This window comes from Symphalangus syndactylus, chromosome 3 (genome assembly GCF_028878055.3).
Source record: "Symphalangus syndactylus isolate Jambi chromosome 3, NHGRI_mSymSyn1-v2.1_pri, whole genome shotgun sequence".
Lineage (NCBI taxonomy): Eukaryota > Metazoa > Chordata > Mammalia > Primates > Hylobatidae > Symphalangus > Symphalangus syndactylus.
In genome coordinates this window covers 12,447,330-12,468,848 of record NC_072425.2, presented here as the reverse complement: position 1 = coordinate 12,468,848, position 21,519 = coordinate 12,447,330, and the positions used below count along the sequence as shown (strand labels likewise).

The 21,519-nt window shown below is 40.9% G+C and overlaps 1 protein-coding gene across 9 annotated transcripts in view; it reads right to left on the bottom strand.

Annotated features, from left to right (window-relative positions):
• Positions 1–21,519, bottom strand: part of SETX (senataxin) — a 94,094-nt gene that overhangs the window by 21,213 nt on the left and 51,362 nt on the right. For all 9 annotated transcript variants that reach the window (XM_055270604.2, XM_063635703.1, XM_055270603.2 and 6 more), the window contains 8 exons: positions 17,045–17,218; positions 14,508–14,740; positions 13,328–13,495; positions 12,317–12,473; positions 5,575–5,676; positions 5,261–5,376; positions 3,418–3,489; positions 255–404 (listed from right to left, as the gene is read on the bottom strand). In XM_055270604.2, the coding sequence (XP_055126579.1) occupies positions 255–404; positions 3,418–3,489; positions 5,261–5,376; positions 5,575–5,676; positions 12,317–12,473; positions 13,328–13,495; positions 14,508–14,740; positions 17,045–17,218 (1,172 nt within the window). The remainder of the gene's footprint in view (positions 1–254; positions 405–3,417; positions 3,490–5,260; positions 5,377–5,574; positions 5,677–12,316; positions 12,474–13,327; positions 13,496–14,507; positions 14,741–17,044; positions 17,219–21,519) is intronic.

Sequence of the window (21,519 nt, the reverse complement as noted above, 5' to 3'; positions counted from 1 at the left end):
AGTCACTCGGCAGAGATTTTGTTAGAAACCATCAGTCATCCTCAAGACTAACCCCCAATACTGGAAAATCCACTTTCACTATGGAGGGTCATTAAGAAGCGTATTTCTACATAAGGGAATACACATGTAATAGCAAGTACAAATCAGATGCAAAAAAAAAAAACACATTTCTTCAACATCTCAGCAGCCACAATTCATCTAAGACTTACTCCTCATAGTACTAGTCAAAGTTGTATGGCTGACCGTTCACTGACCTCATCAACAATGACACAGCTGAAGGGGACTCCCCCTTGCCCACGGAAAGCAGACTCAAGTAGTAAACCACCACTTGTGCTCAATGTGCAGCAGATGACATGGGACTCTAAGATGATGATACTCTGTGTTTTCTGTGGACGTCCTTGAACCTAAGAGAACAAAGGTTAAATCAATATTCAGCTGTACATCAATCCTTGACTATGACAGGCCTATGTTTACTATAAATCACTATTTATTAAAATATATTTATGACAGGAAAATATTCAGTGAAAGTTAGGGGGAAACCCTCAAATCTAGGAAACAGCAGAAACATTTAAGATAATCACAAACCAGAAAGAATGTATGCTTTGCGGCTGAAACATAGAATATGATTTAAGCACTTTAAAAATTTTTATCCAGGGTTTGATTTCATCAAAGTAGATTACAATCCTTCCTGTAGTCGGATATATGCAGGTAGGTATCTGAAGTAGAGATGTAATAATTCTGAGTTGTGAATTATATGAGTAAAACCAGGGTTGGAATTCAGCCTGAACGTACATTTTTCTGTTAGTTTTTAAGTATATAATATTGCCCTTTTTTTTAGTGTTTTTGCTAGTACTAACAAAAACGCCTGTGAACCTGACAAATATTCTATTTCCACAGTAAGAAAAACAAGTTTGGTCTCCTTCTATAATGCAATGTACTGTGATGGAGCCAGACAACGTGAATGATGCCTCACAATCACACCACATAGTGCTCAAATAAATCAGCATTTTCATCAGAGATTCAGTTTGCTTCTTTTTGCTACTAAGAAGTAGTGGTGATTCATCTCAGCACATCTGATATATTCAACTATGGAATTCAAGGCATGCGTGTGAGCTTTAGGAAGAGGGTGGCACTGTGGTCCTCCACGGCTCACACAGTAAAGCACTGTCAGACACTGTCCTCAGCCATCTAGTGAGTAAAACTGCTGAGCATAGTTCCATGGCCCACAGAACACATGTGATGAGCAGCAAAAAACATCTGTGAAGATGGACTTCATCCTTCACTCAGGAAAGATTAATCTGGGGTTCTGTTTAAAACTTTAATCAAAAGCTTTCACATAACTTTTAAATAAACTGCTAATGAAAATATGCATTAAATTCAACTGTATTTTAGTCACAAAGAGAAAGATCATAATACATTCAGGAGAAAAACTTCAGCAAAAATACTACTAACGTCATCAGTTACTATTACCCTCTTTCCCTGACCCCAGTGTGGTTTGATTAGGGCTGCATTCTGACAATCAGGGTATACACCTGGCTCGGCCAAGCTTCAATTAGTCTAAATCTTACGGGATATTTTCACGTCCAAAAAATACTGGGGAAAAGCTACAAAACATTATAGGAGTCTTATGATCTAACACAAGTACAAGGAGTTTATGCTCTAAGCAAGAATTGCAAAAAACAAAAACCAAAAATCAAAATCAAAGTGCTGTACTTTCTTATGCCAAATTCTGCCCACCATCACTCTACTTCTATCCAGGTTGGAGCTCTGGAGGGCTCACAGTTGCCACCCTCATCCTAAAGCTCACATAGGTGACTTTTTTTTTTTTTTAATACAGAAAACACCCACAAAGCTATTTTCTTTTTTTTTTTTTTTTTTTTTGAGACGGAGTCTCGCTCTGTCGCCCAAGCTGGAGTGCAGTGGCGCGATCTCCGCTCGCTGCAAGCTCCGCCTCCCAGGTTCACGCCATTCTCCTGCCTCAGGCTCCTGAGTAGCTGGGATTACAGGCGCCCGCCACCACGCCCAGCTAATTTTTGGTATTTTAGTAGAGACGGGGTTTCACCGTGTTAGCCAGGATGGTCTCGATCTCCTGACCTCGAGATCCGCCCGCCTCGGTCTCCCAAAGTGCTGGGATTACAGGCGTGAGCCACCGCACCCAGCCAAAGCTGTTTTCATTAACTGTTTATCTGATGATAATTATCATAATTGTTTTTTGCAGTTTGTGGGAAGCAGAATTAGAGCACCTTATAAGAAAGAATTTACATATTTACCGAGACTTAAAACAGAAAAAAGATAATTTATAACCACCTCTTTCTTAGAAATCTAAGATGGTGGTAAGAATTCATTCTTAGGTTAAAGAAAAAAATGCAAATGTTGTTACACCAGTTTCTCCACTTCCACAGATATTTGTAATTTTTCATAACAATTTAAAATGTAACTGAGAAAAGCCCATAGCTGGCCGGGCATGGTGGCTCACGCCTGTAAAGCCAACACTTTGGGAGGCCGAGACAGGGGATGACTTGAGGTTGGAATTTCCAGACCAGCCTGGCCAACATGGTGAAACCCCGTTTCTATTAAAAATAGAAAAAAAAAAAAAATGGCCGGGCATGGTGACTCACGCCTATAATTCTAGCACTTAGGGAGGCTGAGGCGGGCGGATCACAACGTCATGAGATGGAGACCATCCTGGCCAACATGGTGAAACCCCGTCTCTACTGAAAATACAAAATTTAGTCGGGCGTGGTGGCACGCGCCTGTAGTCTCAGCTACTTGGGAGGCTGAGGCAGGAGAATCACTTGAACCCAGGAGGCAGAGGTTACAGTGAGCTGAGATCGTGCCACTGCACTCCAGCCTGGCAACAGAGTGAGACACTGTCTCAAAAAAAAAAAAAAAAAGGCCAGGTGTGGTGCCTCACGCCTGTAATCCCAGCACTTTGGGAGGCTGAGGCAGGAGGATCATGACGTCAAGAGATCCAGACCATCCTGGCCAACACGGTGAAACCCCGTCTCTACTAAAAATACAAAAATTAGCTGGGCATGGTGGCACATGTCTGTAATCCTAGCTACTCGGGAGGCTGAGGGGGGAGAATTGCTTGAACCCGGGAGGCAGAGGTTGCAGTGAGCCGAGATCACGCCACTGCTCTCCAGTCTGGTGACAGAGAGAGACTCCGTCTCAAAAAAAAAAAAAAAAAAAAAAAAAAAAATTAGCCAGGCATGGTGGTGCACGCCTGTAATCCCAGCTACATGGAAGGCTGAGATTGCAGTGAGCTGAGATCATGCCACTGCACCCCAGCCTGACAGAGTGAGATTCTGTCTCCAAAAAAAATAAATAAATAAAAGCCCATAGCTTATCTGAACAGTCATAAATTTTAAAAAGAAAAAAAAAAAATCAAGAAAATGTTACAGGTGAACTACTTACCTCTTTAATTTTAGAAGCAAGTTCCTGCCTTTCCTTAGAAACTTTGGAAATGTTTTCATCTAATTCTTGCCTCTGGAAAAAAATTCAAATGTCGTAATTAAAACTAAACTAAGCATTTTTAAATGCCTTCCAATGGACTGCCTCTAATTTTAAAAGAGCCTGTATTTTACCAGTGAAAAATGTATTTACCCAGCTGATTTCCTCTTTACCACTGGAGTCCTGACACACTCTGTATGCTGCTGTGTAAGACTCAGCTGTGTCCTGTGCGCTGCACGTGAGCTGTCTGCTTAGCATTCAAGCACTGGGAGCATCACGCCGCCCTTAACTTCCAGGTGATTCAAATGAGGCTGTAAATCACACCCCAACCATTCCTCTGGCCACAGTGATGGGCATCTATCACAGGCCTGAACAATCATGCACCCATCTTCTTAAAAATAGGGATTAGACCTGCTTGCTCACCCAGGGACTAAACTAACTGCTTCTTTGGATATATGGATGCTAAGAGAAAAGACCTTCTCTCCCTCTGGGGTTTCTAAGCTGAGATGGGGGAAGCCCTGAGATGCTGACACTCACCTTCTCCCGGAGAAGAAATGGCTGACACACAGGAAAACAAATTATGGAGTGGAGAAATGATATCATGTGACCCTCTGGATCCACCCATACTGAAGCTAATTCCCTTTCTGTCTAACCTAATTTGAACTGGGCTCAACATGCAACTGAAAGATAACTAATAAACTCAGTATAGCTTTAATATAAGGCAGTACAGCCTATAAGCCAAATGCAAGGCCACGTGCAGGGAGTCGTGCCTGTAATCCTGGCACTTTGGGAGTGAGAGGTGAGAGCACTGCTTGAGGCAGGAAGTTCAGACCACCCTGGGCAACACGGCAAGACCCAGTTTCTACAGAAAACAAACAAAAAAATTAGCCAGGCATGATGGCACACGGCTATAGTCCCAGATACTCAAGAGGCTGAGGCAGGAAGACAGCTCACTTGAGTCCAAGAGCTTGAGGCTAAATTGAACCACAATTGCACCACTGCACTCCAGCCTGGGCCACAGAGTGAGACCCTATCTCAAAAACAAACAAAAATGCAACATCCCACCTATTTTCGTAAATAAAGTTCTACTGGAACACAGCCACATCCATTTGTTTATGTATTATCTATGGCTGCCTTTGTGCTACCAAAAGCAGAGTTGAATAGCTGCAACAGAAACCAACCATATGGCTTGCAAAGCCTAAAATCTTTACTAGAATATCTTGCCCTTTACAAAAAAGTTTTTAAAAATATTTTTAAAAAATTTTAATAAAAATGAAAAAATTAAAACCAAAAGGACAAAAAAAAAGGCAGAAAGAAATGTGTTAACCTGAGACACATTTTTAGTGTCTTAGTACACATTTTTATACATGAATCATGCCATTCCCCAATAAATAAAGGGCATTAAATACTCATTAATGAGGCTGGTCGCAATGGCTCACACCTGTAATCCCAGCACTTTGGGATGCTGAGGTGGGCAGATCAACTTGAGGCCGGGAGTTCGAGACTAGCCTGGCCAACATGGTGAAACCCCATCTCCACTAAAAATACAAAAAATTAGCCAGGTGTGCCGGCACATCCTTGTAATCCCACCTACTCGGGAGGCTGAGGCAGGAGAATCACCTGAACCCAGGAAGTTGAGGCTGCAGTGAGTCAGGATTGTGCTACTGCACTCCAGCCTGGAAGACAGAGCAAGACTCTGTCTCAAAAAAAAAAAAAAAAAAAAAAAAAAAAAAAAAAAAAACTTGTTAACTAGTTCGTATACCTGAGTTATTATTTAAATAACATTATTTAAGAAATGCAAAGATACCTGTATTTCCCGTCCACCTCGGCATAGAGCTCGCTGCCGGGAAAGCTCATCCAACTGATAATCTAGAAATTCCTTTCTTTTATGCATCGCCTGAACATGAGAAGGTAACTCTTTTTCTAATAAAAATAACAAATAAAAAATTATATGCTATTCTAATCCTAACAAACTCACACACATATACCACACAATGAGAAGGAAAATTAGTTCCCAAAGCCAGACTAATTCTGGAGGCTTCGTATTACCTTTAGTGGCCAAGTCATTTTCCACCAAACAAAACAGAGAAAACACTAGTATATACCACATTCAGTACTTACTCATTCTGTGGTTTACTTGGCTGTCCAAACTGAACTTTAGAACCTCATTATTAATAGACTTTTCTGGACCCAGTCGTACCAAATTTATATCTCCACAGTTTCCTGTTGGTAAGAATCACAGTTAGGGACTAATAAGGACACTGCTGATCAATCCTGTCTCTATACATAGTATCTATATTTCTAAGTAAATATGTTAATAATCAGAGAAGGGAGCGAACATGAACTCCCAATTAACTAGACACCAGGGACTACACCACAAACTTCTTATACATTATTTCAGATACTGTTCCTAACAATCCTATAAGGCAAGTACTTATCATTTCTACCTAATAAAAGCTAGCAAGGCCATCTAAACAGTACACTACAGAGTTGAGATTCTATTACAGTAACATTTGCAAACTATGTTCAGTAGGACATTCCATAGCAAAATAGATTCAAGAAAAATGTTGAGATAAAATAAATGAAGCAGTTCTCTTATGTTGGGGAAAGGGCTTGTGGGGTGCCTGCATAAACCGGCCATAAAAATACGGAACAGTAAGTTGTAGAAAGCCACAAGAGGCCTCTGAGGAGTAAAGCCTTCTAATGGCCATCACGTTCCCATGACCAGAACGTGACCTGCTCTCCTATCTGTAAACACTGTGCTCAAGGAGAAAGACACTCCTTTGAAGCATTGGAATGTGGCCAGATATGCCAGCTCCTAGTTAGGCCCACTCCCCACAGCTGCTCTCCGATAAGTTAAAAAATAAATCAGTAAAGTTTATACTGCTTCAGCACAAAGAAAATTTATCTAAACCGCCATTGCTATAGATTAGGTGTATGACACACCGCCCCCCTTTCACCATTTCACACCTGAACATCTGCTTCTTAAATCTAAGTGATTGTACTCAATAAATAGTGTGGAGATCAGAGCTTGGTGCCTCTGCAGCCTCTGATTTGCTCTGGCCCCCTGGCTCCCTCCTTTATGAACTCTTAACCTGTCTCTTCTCATTCCTTTGTCACCACTGGACTTCAGGTACCCTACGGGTGGTGTTGAGGCTGGTCCCCAACACTCTTAACCGCAGAATATTTCAAGAACTTTTATATGTTATATATTAATATGTAATTTTCCGAATAGAATCTTATTTGACCATCAAGTCTTCTTTTGCAGAATACTCAGAATAAAGCTTTTAAAACTGTGTTCCACATCACCTTGATACTCTAGAAACTAAGGGACACAAGATAATAGAAATTCTTGAGTATAATAATTGCAAAAACTATAAAAACCAATTTAACCTGCCTGTTTACTAACTACGTTTTAATCTCAGGTTAACACATTTCTTTTTGCTTTTTTCTTGTCCTTTTGGTTTTAATGTTTTTGTTTTTCTTTTATTATAATTTCTTCTGTTGGGTTTTTTTAAATCTTTTTTCTGGTCGGGCACAGTGGCTCACGCCTATAATCCCAGCACTTTGGGAAACAGAAGCGGGCAAACCACTTGAGGTAAGGAGTTTGAGACCAGCCTGGCCAACATGGCAAAACCCCATCTCTACTAAAAATAAAAAAATTAGCCAGGCATGGTGGCACACACCTGTAATCTCAGCTACTCAGGAGGCTGAGGCAGGAAAGTTGCTTGAACCCAGGAGGTGGAGGTGGCAGTAAGCCAAAGATAGCACCACTGCACTCCAGCCTGGGTGACAGAGCGAGACTCTGTCTCAAAAAAACAAACAAAAAAAACACCTTTATTCGTCTTTTTTCCCCACGTGTTATTATTTTATCTAAAAATTCTCCACTACAAGGCTGGGTACAGTGGCTCACGCCTGTAATCCCAGCACTCTGGGAGGCCAAGGCAGGTGGATCACAAGGTCAGAGGTTCAAGACCAGCCTGGCCAACATGGTGAAACGCCGTCTCTACTAAAAATACAAAAATTAGCTGGATGTAGTGGCACATGCCTGTAATCCTAGCTACTCGGGAGGCTGAGGCAGGAGAATTGCTTGAACCCAGAAGGTGGAGGTTTCAGTGAGCTGAAATCGCACCACTGTGCTCCGGCCTGGGAGACAGAGCGAGACTCCGTCTCAAAAAAAAAAAAAAAAAAAAAAAATCCCCACTACACACTACAGCCAGGTGCGGCGGCTCAGGGCTGTAATCCTAGCACTTTGGGAGGCCAAGGTAGGCAGATCACTTGAATCCAGGAGTCAGACCAGCCTGGGCAGCATGATGAAACTCCACCTCTATCAAAATTGACAAAAATTAGCCAGGAGTGGTGGCCTCCCCCTGTGGTCTCAGCTACTTGGAAGGCAGAGATGGGGGTATTGCTTGAGCAAGGGAGGCGAGACCAGTCTCATAAATAAATATTCCCCACTATATCGCTGGGCTAAATTATGCAATCATGTAGAGTTTGCCAGCATTTACTCCAATTGGACACGTCACAGTTATTTGTTTACTGTCTATCTCCATCCTTTAAATGTCAAACCCCAGAAGAATAGGGTTTTGACCACCACCTAGAAGAGTGGTGGGCACATAATAAATACAATGATTATATGAAAAATGAATGGCTTACTTTTAGTTATCTACAGCATATTTTTTATCCCAGTTCAGCTCATTTTCCTAAATTTAAGGTCAACATTTACTTGAGGGTTTGAAAACCTCTTTTTTCTTTTTTTTGAGACGCAGTCTTGCTCTGTCACACAGGCTGGAGTGCAGTGGTGAGATCTCGGCTCACTGCAAGCTCCGCCTCCTGGGTTCACGCCATTCTCCTGCCTCGGCCTCCCAAAGTGCTGGGATTACAGGCATGAGCCACCGCGCCCGGCCTGAAAACTTCTTAATTCACTTACGTTTCCACTAGAAAGGTAGATGAGACTGCCTGGAAACCCACCTACTATAAGCACCCAGAAATGTTCCACAAATTATAACAGACATCCTTTACACTGCTGGGTAAGCTCAGCAGAATGTTAAGCGAAATCCCTAGAGGCCAAAAACAGAGAGAGAGCTGAAAACCAGATTTGAAAGCCCCTGAGATGTTGTGGCACCCATAAGGGAGCAAGGCTGGGCAGTGTCTAGGTGCCTGGGAGTCTGTTTTGTTAACATTCTTGAGGTATAATTTACATTCAGTAAAATGAACAGACTTTAAAATTCTATTGAATTTGACATTGCTAAAGCTACCATTCCAATAAAAACAGAAACTTCTACAATGGGAGCTTGGTAATGCCCACAAGAAAGTAGAGGGGCCTGGAAGAGGTGGAAGAATTAAAAACAAGTGTAATTATCTTGGCTTAGGCTCAGCTGGGCCAGGAAAAATATTTTAATTAAAATATAAACTATTAATCAAGAATTTAATTAAATTTAATTCCATCTATTACTGATTTAGATAAAATAATTTTAAAATAATTTATTTTTTCTGGCTTACAAAAAATAAATTTTCTTCTTATACTTTCCTACCCCTAAGGCTGTGTCACATGTGCATTTAGGGAATAAATATATAATACAGCAAATGTGGTCGGGGCAGTGCCGCATGCCTGTAATCCCAGCACCTTGGGAGGCTGAGGCAAGAGCATTGCTTGAAGCCAGCCTGGGCAACACGATGAGACCCTATCTCTACAACAAAAATTTAAAAATTAACCCAGTGTGGTGGCAAACCTGCAGATCTAGCTACTTGGGAGGCTGAGGCAGGAAGATCACTTGAGCCCAGGAGGGCAAGGCTGCAGTGAGCCATGACCGTGCCAAAAAAAGAAAAAACAAGAAAACATGAATAGACTTACAATCATTAATGACATTTAAACAGTAAATAGAAATTTACTCATTCTGTTAAAAAAAGACAACAAATACAATACTAATAACAAATTAGCCTTCAAGAAATAGACAAGCTGTCTTATACAAAACATTCCAAAGAATAACAAAAAAGTTCCCAACTCATTTTTTCTTTTTTGAGACGGAGTCTCGCTCTGTGGCCCAGGCTGAGTGCAGTGGTGCGATCTCAGCTCGCTGCAACTCTGCCTCCTGGGACGCCATTCTCCTGCCTCAGCCTCCTGAGTAGCTGGGACTACAGGCACCCGCCACCACGCCTGGCTAACTTTTTGTACTTTTAGTGGAGACTGGGTTTCACCGTGTTAGCCAGGATGGTTTCGATCTCCTGACCTGGTGATCCGCCCACCTCCGCCTCCCAAAGTGCTGGAATTACAGGCGTCAGCCACCACACCTGGCCCCAACTCATTTTTTAAAGCCTGTGTAACTTCAACACTAAAACTAGACAAATACAGTGTAACAAAAATTACAGGCTGGCCTCATTTATGAACATTAATTTCAAAGTCCTAAATAAAACATTAGCAATCTGGCAGTGTATTAAAAACTAATACAAGACACCAAGGTGACCTTATTCTCTAAGAATCAAAGATATTTTAACATCAGAAAAATATTATAATTTACCATATTAACAGATAAAGAGAATTTTCATTACCATTTGAAGCATGCAATAAAATTCAACACCGATTCATAATAAAAACACTAATGAGAAAGCAACTCTTTAATCTGGTAATGGGTATACACAAAACCCAGAAACATACTTAATGGAGAGACGTTCAAGTCATTTCCTTAAAGGAGACCCAGGACCACTGAAAATAGTGAAAATGAAAGTACTGAAAAAGAAAAAAAGGTCTCTGTACTCAGAGAGGATATCATTTGCTGTCTTATTTATTTATTTCTTTAGAGGCAGTTTTGCTCTTGTTGCCCAGGCTGGAGTGCAAGGGCGCGATCTCTGCTCACTGCAACCTCCACTTCCCGGGTTCAAGTGATTCTCCTGCCTCAGTCTCCCGAGAAGCTGAGATTACAGACCCATGCCACAATGCGCGGCTAATTTGTATTTTTAGTAGGTACAGAGCTTCACTATGTTGGTCAGGCTGGTCTCAAACTCCTAATCTCAGGTGATCCATCCACCTTGGCCTCCCAAAGTGCTGGGATTACAAGCGTGAGCCACCGTGCCCAGCCTGCTCTCTAATTTAAAAAAAAAATAAGGCTGGGCGCGGTGGCTCATGCCTGTAACCCCAGCACTTTGGGAGGCCGAGGCAGGTGGATCACAAGGTCAGGAGATTGAGATCATCCTGGCTAATACTATGAAACCCCGTCTCCACTGAAAAAATACAAAAAATTAGCCGGGCATGGTGGCGGGTACCTGTAGTCCCAGCTACTCGAGAGGCTGAGGCAGGAGAATGGCGTGAACCTGGGAGGCGGAGCTTGCAGTGAGTCGAGATCGCACCACTGCATTCCAGCCTGGGCGACAGAGCAAGACTCTGTCTCAAAAATAAATAAATAAATAAATAAATAAATAAATATCCAACCTAGACACCTCGTTTGCCTCACCCTAGTCCTGGCCCGGCTGTGCAGTCAATACACACCTGAAAAGCAGCTTAAGCTCACGCCATCATGGAAAGGTAAATTAAAACTACCAACTGCACGCTGCACAGGGACTGCTCTCAGGAGCTAACTAGTACAATCACAGAATAAAGATGACATGTTCCAGCCTCTCTTATATCTCGGTGTGGCCAAAAGGAAATAAGCAGAGGCGCTATTGGCAGAACCTAGAAACTTTCCTCTTAACATGGCTAGTATGTTCCCTCTGCCCCTTCATCTTTTTCTCACACTTGCTGGAGCTGGAGCGGCTATCCTGACCACAGGTGCACTCGAGAACAGGGGCCACACATGGTGGAGCAACCAGATGGAGCCCGGGTCTCCAAGGACTCTCTAAGGCAGAGTAGCCATACCAGTGACTCTGGTACCAGTTCTCAACTGCCCACCTCTGGGTTTTTGATTTTAAAAAAAAGAGGTAAACTTCTATTATATTTAAGCCACTGTATTTGGAGTCTGCTAAATCAAATCCTGTTAAAAGGCACTGTTAGGTATCCTTAAGGAAAATTAAATTTGGAAGGGAAGACAAGACATATGAGCTTGGAAAGATCATCAAATACAAAGCCATAACTATACCACTCAACACGAGTGATATGAAAAATAAGTGTTAAGGTTAAATAAAATGAAATAATTTCACATCTTCACTTTAGTGCCCTGAATCATCCGTTGTAATGCTCATTATTATGTACATTCTACCGAAAAAAGTTATCCCTCTAGTGTATTTAACATTCCTAAGCTTCAGTTTCCCCACCTATAAAATACAGATGGTAGGGTTAACACCAAGTTCATGGGATTATTTTGAGAATTACTGACACATACTCAACACTCAGTGACTGTAAACAATGATTGTTTTCACCGTTTTCAATAAGCCCGTGCTTACTCAAAGCCTCATCTTTCACCGCCACCTAATGCTCTAGGAACCTCATGAACCATCTGAGGCTCTCTTGCCCTGATTGTTTTTTTATGGCAATCTCTGCTGCTCAAGTACTCCCTAACCCTCTACTTCCTGTGGCTAATTCCTAACTGCCCTTCTCTAACCCTCACACAACTGAATCGGGGTCCCTCTAAGGTATCTGAAACACCCCCACATTTTAGCCCTACTGTGGAACTTATCACTCTACACTGACCTGTCCACTTCCTCACTAGGCCGTGTATCTCCTTGAAGGCTTCACTGATGAAACCTCAGTACCTGGCACAGGGCCTGGCACAGGGTAAATGTTCAATGAAATACTTGCTAAATGAACTCACAAGCCACAGATTCAAGCAGAAGCTATTACCAGGACTGGCTTGCTCTTTCCTTTGTCATTCAAAGTTGCCTACACTTAACACTGAAAACAAAAACAAATTAAAAATCCACAGAAGTATCATACCTAAAGGATTCTTCTTGTTTTTACATTTTTCTTTGAATTCAAGGATAATTTTTTTCATGAGTTCATCAACAGCTGCATTGGAAGGTGCACACACGAGGACACGGTTTTGTTTGATTTTGGCATTGGAGTTTTCATCTGAATGCCCCTTCCTCTGGTTCTACAATTTGCCACATATACATACCAAACAAACACAAAAAATATGGGTGAGCTCTATTACATAGCTTTAAAGTTTGTCTTTACTTCCATGTATTTTTGAAAGTTCTCATAACAAAGTTAAAAATAAATAAAAGCATCTACATGTAACACTGATATTTAAAATTACTCCAGCAAAAAATTTTGTCATAACTGCTCTGAACCTCACTTTATCATCCACTTACTTTCATCAATACTCAATCCAGGCCAGGCACGGTGGCTCATGCCTGTAATCCCAGCACTTCGGGAGGCCGAGGCAGGCAGATCACTTGAGGTCAGGAGCTCGAGACCAGCCTGGCCAACATGGCAAAACCCCATCTCTACTAAAAATACAAAAATTAGCTGTGGGTGGTGGTGTACGCCTGTAATCCCAGCTACTCGGGAGGCTGAGGCAGGAGAATCACTTGAACCTGGGAGGCAGAGGTTGCAGTGAGCCAAGATCGTGCCACTGCATCCTAACCTGGATGATAGCGAGACACTGTCTCAAAAAAAAAAAAAAAAAAAAAAACAACCACAATCCAACCAAAATGCAGCCCAGCATTCACAGCATTCAATGTGACCTACAGTGAAGCCTGAAGACCATCATTCTAGTCCTTATGATTTGTTTCACATAAGATAGTGGTTTTTTTCCTCTTTTTATTTCCCATAACCTTCCCTCCCTCTGCCACCCTTTTCTCTGACACAGTTACACACAATATAAAAAATATACACAAAGCAAAGAGGAAATGGCATGTTAATACTTATTTACATGTCAGTTAACTCAAGTAAAGTAAAATGATGCACCTAGTTAACAGCATCAGTGCCCTCACCCATACCTACCTCTGTCAGTAGACGATAGAGGAGGCCAACAATAGTTTTTGATTTTCCTGTTCCAGGTGGTCCATGAATCAAGCAGATTTTGGCAACTGATGATGAGTGTTTCACCATAGCATATGCAGTTTCTATTGCTTTCTTTTGGTCTTCATTGAAATCTCTTAAGTACGCGATCTATATAAAAAACACATTTTTGAGAATGAGTTGCTGTTTCTGTAGTGGAATTTGAAAGGAAGACCATGAAAAAGACCTGTCCAAATTTCTTTCAATGCGTCAGACAAAAGCTTTGGTTATGGTCAGACAAGACAAGGACACCAAAGTGACCTTTAATCTAAAAAGCAAGTTCACTACTGGAATGAAAGCTAATTACTTACTAATTACTAATTAGTGTCTGTAAGGCTTCAAGTAATTACAAACACCACAACTGTATTTTTATTTTTTATTCTTACAAAGATAATCACAATAAACTGCATTTACTAATCCACAACTTTTCTTCTATTTACTACTCTGCATTTTTCCTTCTTTAGTCAATTTTCTCCTTAGTGAAAACATCCCAAGACTATTTCTTTCCTAACACATGATACAGTGGAAAAAGCATGGATTTCTGGGTCAGATCTGACTCTAAGCTTCACTTTCACTTACAAGCTAGGTCACTACGCTCCTAACCCAAGCCCTGGCCTCTGTTACTCATTAAATCTAGGATTCCTTAAAAGGTGAGAATAGACTGAGATAATGCACATAAAAGCCATAGCATACAGTAGAGTTTCAAAATAGTTAGTTTCCTTTTGCATTTTTCTGTTAATCTCCTAGAGTTTATACACAGCTTCACATGTTCAGCTGACAACTTCATCTTTGCATTTCCAATAATACCAGCCAATTCTCCATCAATCACTCAAATGTAAATTTAACACCACTAAACCTGAGACTTCTCACCTAATGCACATTAACCTAACATTTTAATGTTGCTCTTCCAGCAACCTTCGACTCTTATTGTACTGTACCTTTTCCTGAAGTGAGCTGATTTAACCTAAATTACATACTTTGCAATATTAAAGAAAACTAACACTAAACTGTTCACCGTGAACACATTTTTGTTGTAGACATATAGGAATATGTAGCAGCTAAAAAACATGATGCTTTAACATCCTAACGTGAAATTATCTAGTATCATATAATCATCACTCACAATTCTCTCAGATGTTGTAGTTAGTAAATCTTTTGTACAGAAGTCCATAGGGTTTGGATTCAGAATAGCTCTAGCCAGTTGGTTCCGACTACCCAACAGAGACATGGCTTTCAACTTCCTTTGTGTAGTTACCAGAGAACTGATTACGATACAATTCACAAGTTCGTTTAAATTGGCCGGGAAGTTCTCTTGAGTCTGGATGGAAAGGTAACACTCAGCTTTCCCATTACGCACTATCATTAAGAAAGAGACAAAGCAACTTCAGTTATCACTGAATAATGTTGCCTAATTTAAAAGGTCATGCAGAATTAGGTATTTTAAACATATTTTTGGATATTATTTACATAATTTACCCAGTAAATATTTATGGACTGCTTCCTGAACCCAGTAATGTTCTGTCCTCCAGAGGCTTATTTTCTAGAAGATGGAGGCAGATAACCAAATAAATATGTCAGGTGGTAGTAAGTGCTCTGAAGAAAGCAGACAAAGGGAGGAAGTGATGGGGATGGAGGCAGATAAGCTGGTCCGAGAAGGTTTTCCTGATGAAATATTTGAGCAGAGACTTGAAGTAAGGGAGTATGCACTTAGCAGGAGGTAAACAGTACCACATGCAGAAAATCAGCAACTGCAAAGATCATAAGACAGAGCTGTGCCAGGAATATTTTAGAAATAGGGAGAAGGCGAACATGGCTAGAAGGAAAAATAGGGAGAAGAATGCTTAGCGACTCAGAGTAAAATGGGGCTATATTTTATAGGGCTGTGCAGATCACAGTAATGACTCTAAATGCTATTCAGGATCAGGAAGAAAACCTCGGGCACTCTGTGTAGGGAAGTAACATGCTCTATCTCACAAACTAAAAGAACCACTCTTACCTCAGAACAAAGAATAACTACAATGAGACAAGTACAGAAACAAAAAGACCATTTACAAGGTTACTGTAGTAATTTAGGTAAAAGTTAATGACAGCTTGGACCAGGATGTACTAGTAAAGGTGGGAACTGGATTGGGGATATATTGCAAAGGAAAAGTCAATCAGATCTGCTGACAAATTAGAAGTGAGGTGTGAGAGAAAGTAAGGATCATGGATAACTCCAAGGTTTTTGGCCTGAGTAACCGAAAGAAGGGAGGCCCCAATTAACAAGATGGGAAAGAATGAAGGAAGTGCAGATGTCAGGCAGAAAATCAAGTGTTAACTTTTGGACTAGTGGATTTGAAATGTCTAACACATTTCCAAATGGAGATATCCGAGAGATGATTTTGATCTATGAGGAGTTCAGGGAAGGAGACTGCCTTAGAACTATAAATTTGGCAAAGGTCATCATTCTCAAAAGCCAAAAGCACAGAGTAAGCCATCAATCCTCACTGCAACTCTTCTAAATGTATCCTATATTCTACAGAATTAAGCCCCGATCATACAAATAAACATGGTACACCTGTTATAATGCAGTACAACGTTGACACACTTTATTGCTATATTAAGATATCATGCAAAAAGGAGAAGGAATAATGAAATAATGTTCTTTTCTTCACATAACTAAGACTAAAAAAGTTGCAACTGCCAAAAAGGCAGTTTGGCATAAGAAAAACAATGTGGACTTTGCAGTCAACAAAAGCAGGCTTCAATTCTGGACTTACCAGTTAACACTGATGACAGCCTTGAATAGATTTACTTTAACATCCCTGAACCATGATTTCCTGAGGAGCAAGGAATAATTTCTTCTACCTTTTGGGGCTTCAGGGAGGATTATAAATGTACATAAGAAGGACAAGTCTCAGCCGGGCTCAGTGGCTCACGCCTGTAATCCCAACACTTTGGGAGGTCGATGTGGGGGGTGAGGAGTTCGAGACCAGCCTGGCCAACATGGTGAAACCCCATCTCTACTAAAAACACAAAAAATTAGCCGGGACTGGTGGCGGATGCCTATAATCCCAGCTATTTGGGAAGCTGAGGCAGGAGAATCGCTTGAATCCAAGAGGTAGAGAGTGCAGTGAGCCGATACAGCACCACTGCGCTCTCGCCTGGACAACAAGAGAGAAACTCCATCTCAAAAAAAAAAAAAAAGGGGAGACAAGTCTCACTGCATACATCTGATATTCGTTAAATTTAGGCTAACGTTTTTGTTATTAAATTACCTAGGGAGAAACATACAATGGATGGAAGTGATGTAAGCAGATTCCTCAAGTTGCTGACCAGTGAGTTTTATGTTTGGTCATCTCATTAGTAATTGGCCACAAAACCAAGGATGAAATGTAATTTAACAAACCACAGATGGTCTGCAAATGGTCCATTTTATAGCAAACACAATGATGGATAAAGAAATGTAACAAAAGGATAAACATTACAAAAATAAATACAAGGTCTTTTCCAGATAAGTCAGAAAAACTAGAAAAGAGACTCTGAATGGCAAGTAATCAACATAGCAAAAACATGTTTAGTAAATGTATACCAAATACACTTGATATACACAATTTAGAAGTAAATTAGAAGATGAAATTGTATCTGACATTTCCTGTCAATGCCTCATTATTTACTTACTGACTGAAGTGCGGCGAAATTTATGAACATAACCAGAATGATATTCATGGAGATTTTGTATGTCATTTCTCTCTGTATCTTTCTTCTCTTCATTTATTCTCTCAGGAGCTAAAAACACCAAATCGTTTTCCTTTGGATAAAGCTGTTTAGCCAGTTCACATTCTTCCAGATAAACTATGAAACAATAAGAAGTCGGAATTTATATAACTCTAACAGAATTATTTTAAATAAGATTAAAAGAAATTAAATCCTTGTATTAAGTTCAAAAATACACAGCACTAAAGGACTGCATATACTTTAAAATGGTAATCTAATCCAATCAAAAACTTAAAATATTAAAAATATCAATTATATAGTTTTTTTCAAAACTGCTATAAGGCCAAAATAGATAAAACCATAATATTGAAAAGTAGCTAATAAATTTTCTTTCCTTCAGGTTTATTCTGTTTTTTTTTTGAGACAGAGTCTTGCTCTGTTGCCCAGGCTGGAGTGCAGTGGCGCAATCTCGGCTCACTGAAAGCTCCACCTCCTGGGTTCTCGCCATTCTCCTGCCTCAGCCTCCCGAGTAGCTGGGACTACAGGCGCCCTCCACCATGCCTGGCTAATTTTTTGCATTTTTAGTAGAGACGGGGTTTCACTGTGTTAGCCAGGATGGTCTCAATCTCCTGACCTCGTGATCCGCCTGCCTCAGCTTCCCAAAGTGCTGGGATTACAGGGGTGAGCCACCATGCCTGGCCTATTCTGGTTTTTAACTAAATTTCTCTCATTTGTTTCCAACTTTCAAAACCCCCGAAGAAAACTCGGAAACAGATCCAAGTAGTTATACACCACATAATGATGCTGTGGTCAGTGATGGACTGGATATATACAACAGTGGTCCCATAAGATTGTAATATATTTTTACTGTGTCTTTTCTATGTTTAGATATACAAATACTTCCCCATGTTACAATTACCCACAGTCTTCAGTGCGGCAACATGCTGTGCAGGTTGGCAGACTAGATGTGTGGTAGGCTACACCACCTAGGTTACTATGAGTACACTCTTACCTCTCACGATGTTGGCATGATGATGAAATCGCCTGACACATTTCTGAGAATGTATCCCCATCATTAAGTGACATGTGACTGTACATACAAGAATTTTGCAACTTCTACGCATTTCAGACAAGTGGGAAAAGACGGTTGTAAACTACATGGGACTAGGAAAACAGACAAAGCACTGGAATAAAGTTCAGTACCAACTGCTGAATCTAGCCCTATACTCTGAAAAATACAAACCACTGCTGAGAGAAACTGAAGACAGCCTAAACAAATGAAGAAATGTACTAAGTTCAAGGCCTAAGACTTAATACTGTTAAAATGTCAGTTTTCCCCAAATTAATCTTTAGAGTCAAAACAACCCTAGTAAAAATACCAGCAGGCGGCCGCCGGGCACGGTGGCTCATGCCTGTAATCCCAGCACTCTGGGAGGCCAAGGTGGGTGGATCATGAAGTTAGGAGATGGAGAACATCCTGGTCAACACGGTGAAACCCCGTCTCTACTAAAAATACAAAAAATTAGCCAGGCATGGTGGCAGGCACCTGTAGTCCTAGCTACTTGGGAGGCTGAGGCAAGAGAATGATGTGAACCCAGGAGGCGGAGCTTGCAGTGAGTCGAGATTGCGCCACTGCATTCCAGCCTGGACGACACAGCAAGACCCCATCTCAAAAAAAAAAAAAAAAAAAAAAGGCCAGGTGTGGCAGCTCACGCCTGTAATCCCAGCACTTTGGGAGGCCGAGGCAGGTGAATCACCTGAGGTCAGGAGTTTGAGACCAGCCTGGCCAACATGGTGAAACTCGATCTCTACTAAAAATACAAAAATTAGCCAGGCGTGGTGGCAGGTGCCTGTAATCCCAGCTACTCGGGAGGCTGAGGCAGGAGAATCGCTTGAACCTGGGAGGTGGAGGTTGCTGTGAGCCAACATTGCACTACTGCACTCCAGCCTGGGCAACAAGAGTGAGACTTCGTCTCAGAAAAGAAAAGCAAAAAACAAACAAACAAAAAAAAAACCAACAGGCATTTTTATAAACGTTGACAAGTTGATTCTAAAACTGATGACAATAAAAAGAAACTTTTTACAAAGACCAAAACTGGAAGGCTGAAACTATCCAATTTCAGTATTTTTTTTAAAGCAACAATAAGAGACTGTGGTATTGGTGGAAGGCAGCTATACAGATAAAGAAAACAGTGTCTAAAAGCAGACCTGCAATCAAGATCAACTGATATTCTGACAAACATGCCAAGTTACTGAATGGCAAGGTTATTCAAAGAGAAAGGCTACATTTTTTAAGAAGTAACACTAAAACTGAGCACCTATTTTACATTGTTTTTGAATTATTTTTTTAGAGACTGGGTCTTGTTCTATCTCCCAGACCGGAGTGCAGTGGTATGATCACAGCTCACTGCAGCCTTGAACACTTCGGCTCAAGAAATCCTCCTGCCTCAGCCTCCCATGTCACTGGGACTATAGGTGTGTGCCACCATGCTCAGCTAACTTTTTTTTTACTTTTCTGTAGAGACAGGGTCTTGCTATGTTGCCCAGACTGCTCTCAAACTCCTGGTCTGAAGTGATCCTCCTGTTTTGGCCTCCTAAAGTGCTGAGATTACAAGTATGAACCACTGCGTCTGACTTCTACCTTCCAAAAAGCAAAAAAAAAAAAAACCCTTAATCCTTACATATGTCATACATAAAAACAAAATTGAAATGGTCATCAACATAAACACAAAAATTAAACCATAAAATTTAGAAAAAAAAAATAGGAGAAAATTGTGACCGTGGGTTAGGTAAATGCTTCTTAGGACACGAAAAGCATGAACCAGAAAAGAAAAAAACTGATAAACTAGATGCTATCAAAATCAAAACTTTTGCTCTTCAAAAGATACTATTAGGAAAATTAAAAGGCATTCCACAGATTAGGAGTAAATATTTTCAATATATAAATATAATAAATAACTTGTCTCCAGAATATATAAAGAACTGAAAAATAAGTAAAAATAAGAGGACAAACAATCCAACTAAAAAATGGAAGATACATGAAGGGGATATGTACATTGCCAGTAAGTCTGTGAAAAGATGCTCAACATTGTTAGCCATTCTAGAAAAGTAAGTTAAAACCACAATGACATACTACTACACACTCATTTGAATCACCAAAATTAAAAACACCACATGGGCGCAGTAGCTCACGTCTGTAATCCCAGCACTTTGGGAGGCTGAGGCGGGTGGATCACCTGAGATCAGGAGTTTGAGACCAACCTGGCCAACATGGTGAAACCCTGTCTCTACTAAACATAACAAAAATTAGCCGGGCATGGTGGGGTGCCTATAACCCCAGCTACTTGGGAGGCTGAGGCAGGAGAATTGCTTGAATCCGGAAGGCAGAGGTTGCAGCCACTGCACTCCAGCCTGGGGCAACAGAGCAAGACTCCGTCTCAAAAAAAAGAGAGCTCAGGAGCCTCAGCCAGCTCCAAATCTACCAGGAGAAGGGTAAGACGAGCTCAAGTGTGAAAACACTAAAGCAGCATCCTGACAAAAATCAGAATACAGCATACAGCACAGGGTCTTAATGGTCCATAACTGGCAGTACTTGAAACTCAAAGCTTCTGAGGGACAAGAGAAGAAGGGAGAAGTACCCTTTTATAACTGCATACTGTAGTTAGAACCAAAAGGGGAGAAAATTTAGGGTCTTGAAAGACCCTCAAAAGTGGAACAAACTCTGGACTTCACTACACTTACAGAAAAGGGTGTCACTGAACTTGTAATTGTGTCAACTATCTCATTACCTCAGAAATAGAAATAAAATTCATAAATCCATATGTAAAGATTACAAAAAAAAAAAAAAAAAAGAAAATGGAGATCCAACATACTAATGAAAATTCTCAGCCTGGGAGTTTGAGGCTGCAGTGAGCTGTGATTGCACCACTGAACGTCAGCCTGGGCGACAGAACAAGACCCTGTTTCAAAAACAAAAAAAAAAAAAAAAAAAGAAAAGAAAAAGAGAATTCTCCCCAAAACAACAACCGGGAAGGAAAGGAATACTGAATTAGGCTGGGCGTGGTGGCTCATGCCTGTAATTTGGGCACTTTGTGGAGCCAAGGCAGGAGGATCACCTGAGGTCAGGAGTTCAAGACCAGCTTAGCCAAAATGGCAAATCCCCATCTCAACTAAAAATACAAACATTAGCCAGGCATGGTGGCACGTGCCGTAATCCCGGCTGCTTGGGAGGCTGAGGCAGGAGAATCGCTTGAACCCAGGAGGTGGGATGCAGTGAGCCGAGATCACACCACTGCACTTCAGCCTGGGTAACAGAGTGAGACTCCATCTCAAAAAAAAAAAAAAAGAAAAAAAAGATACTGAATTAAACATATTAGCTACTTATTTGGGGATATAAAAAACTATTTTGAACAAAAACCTCAAAAATGAAAAGAAATAAG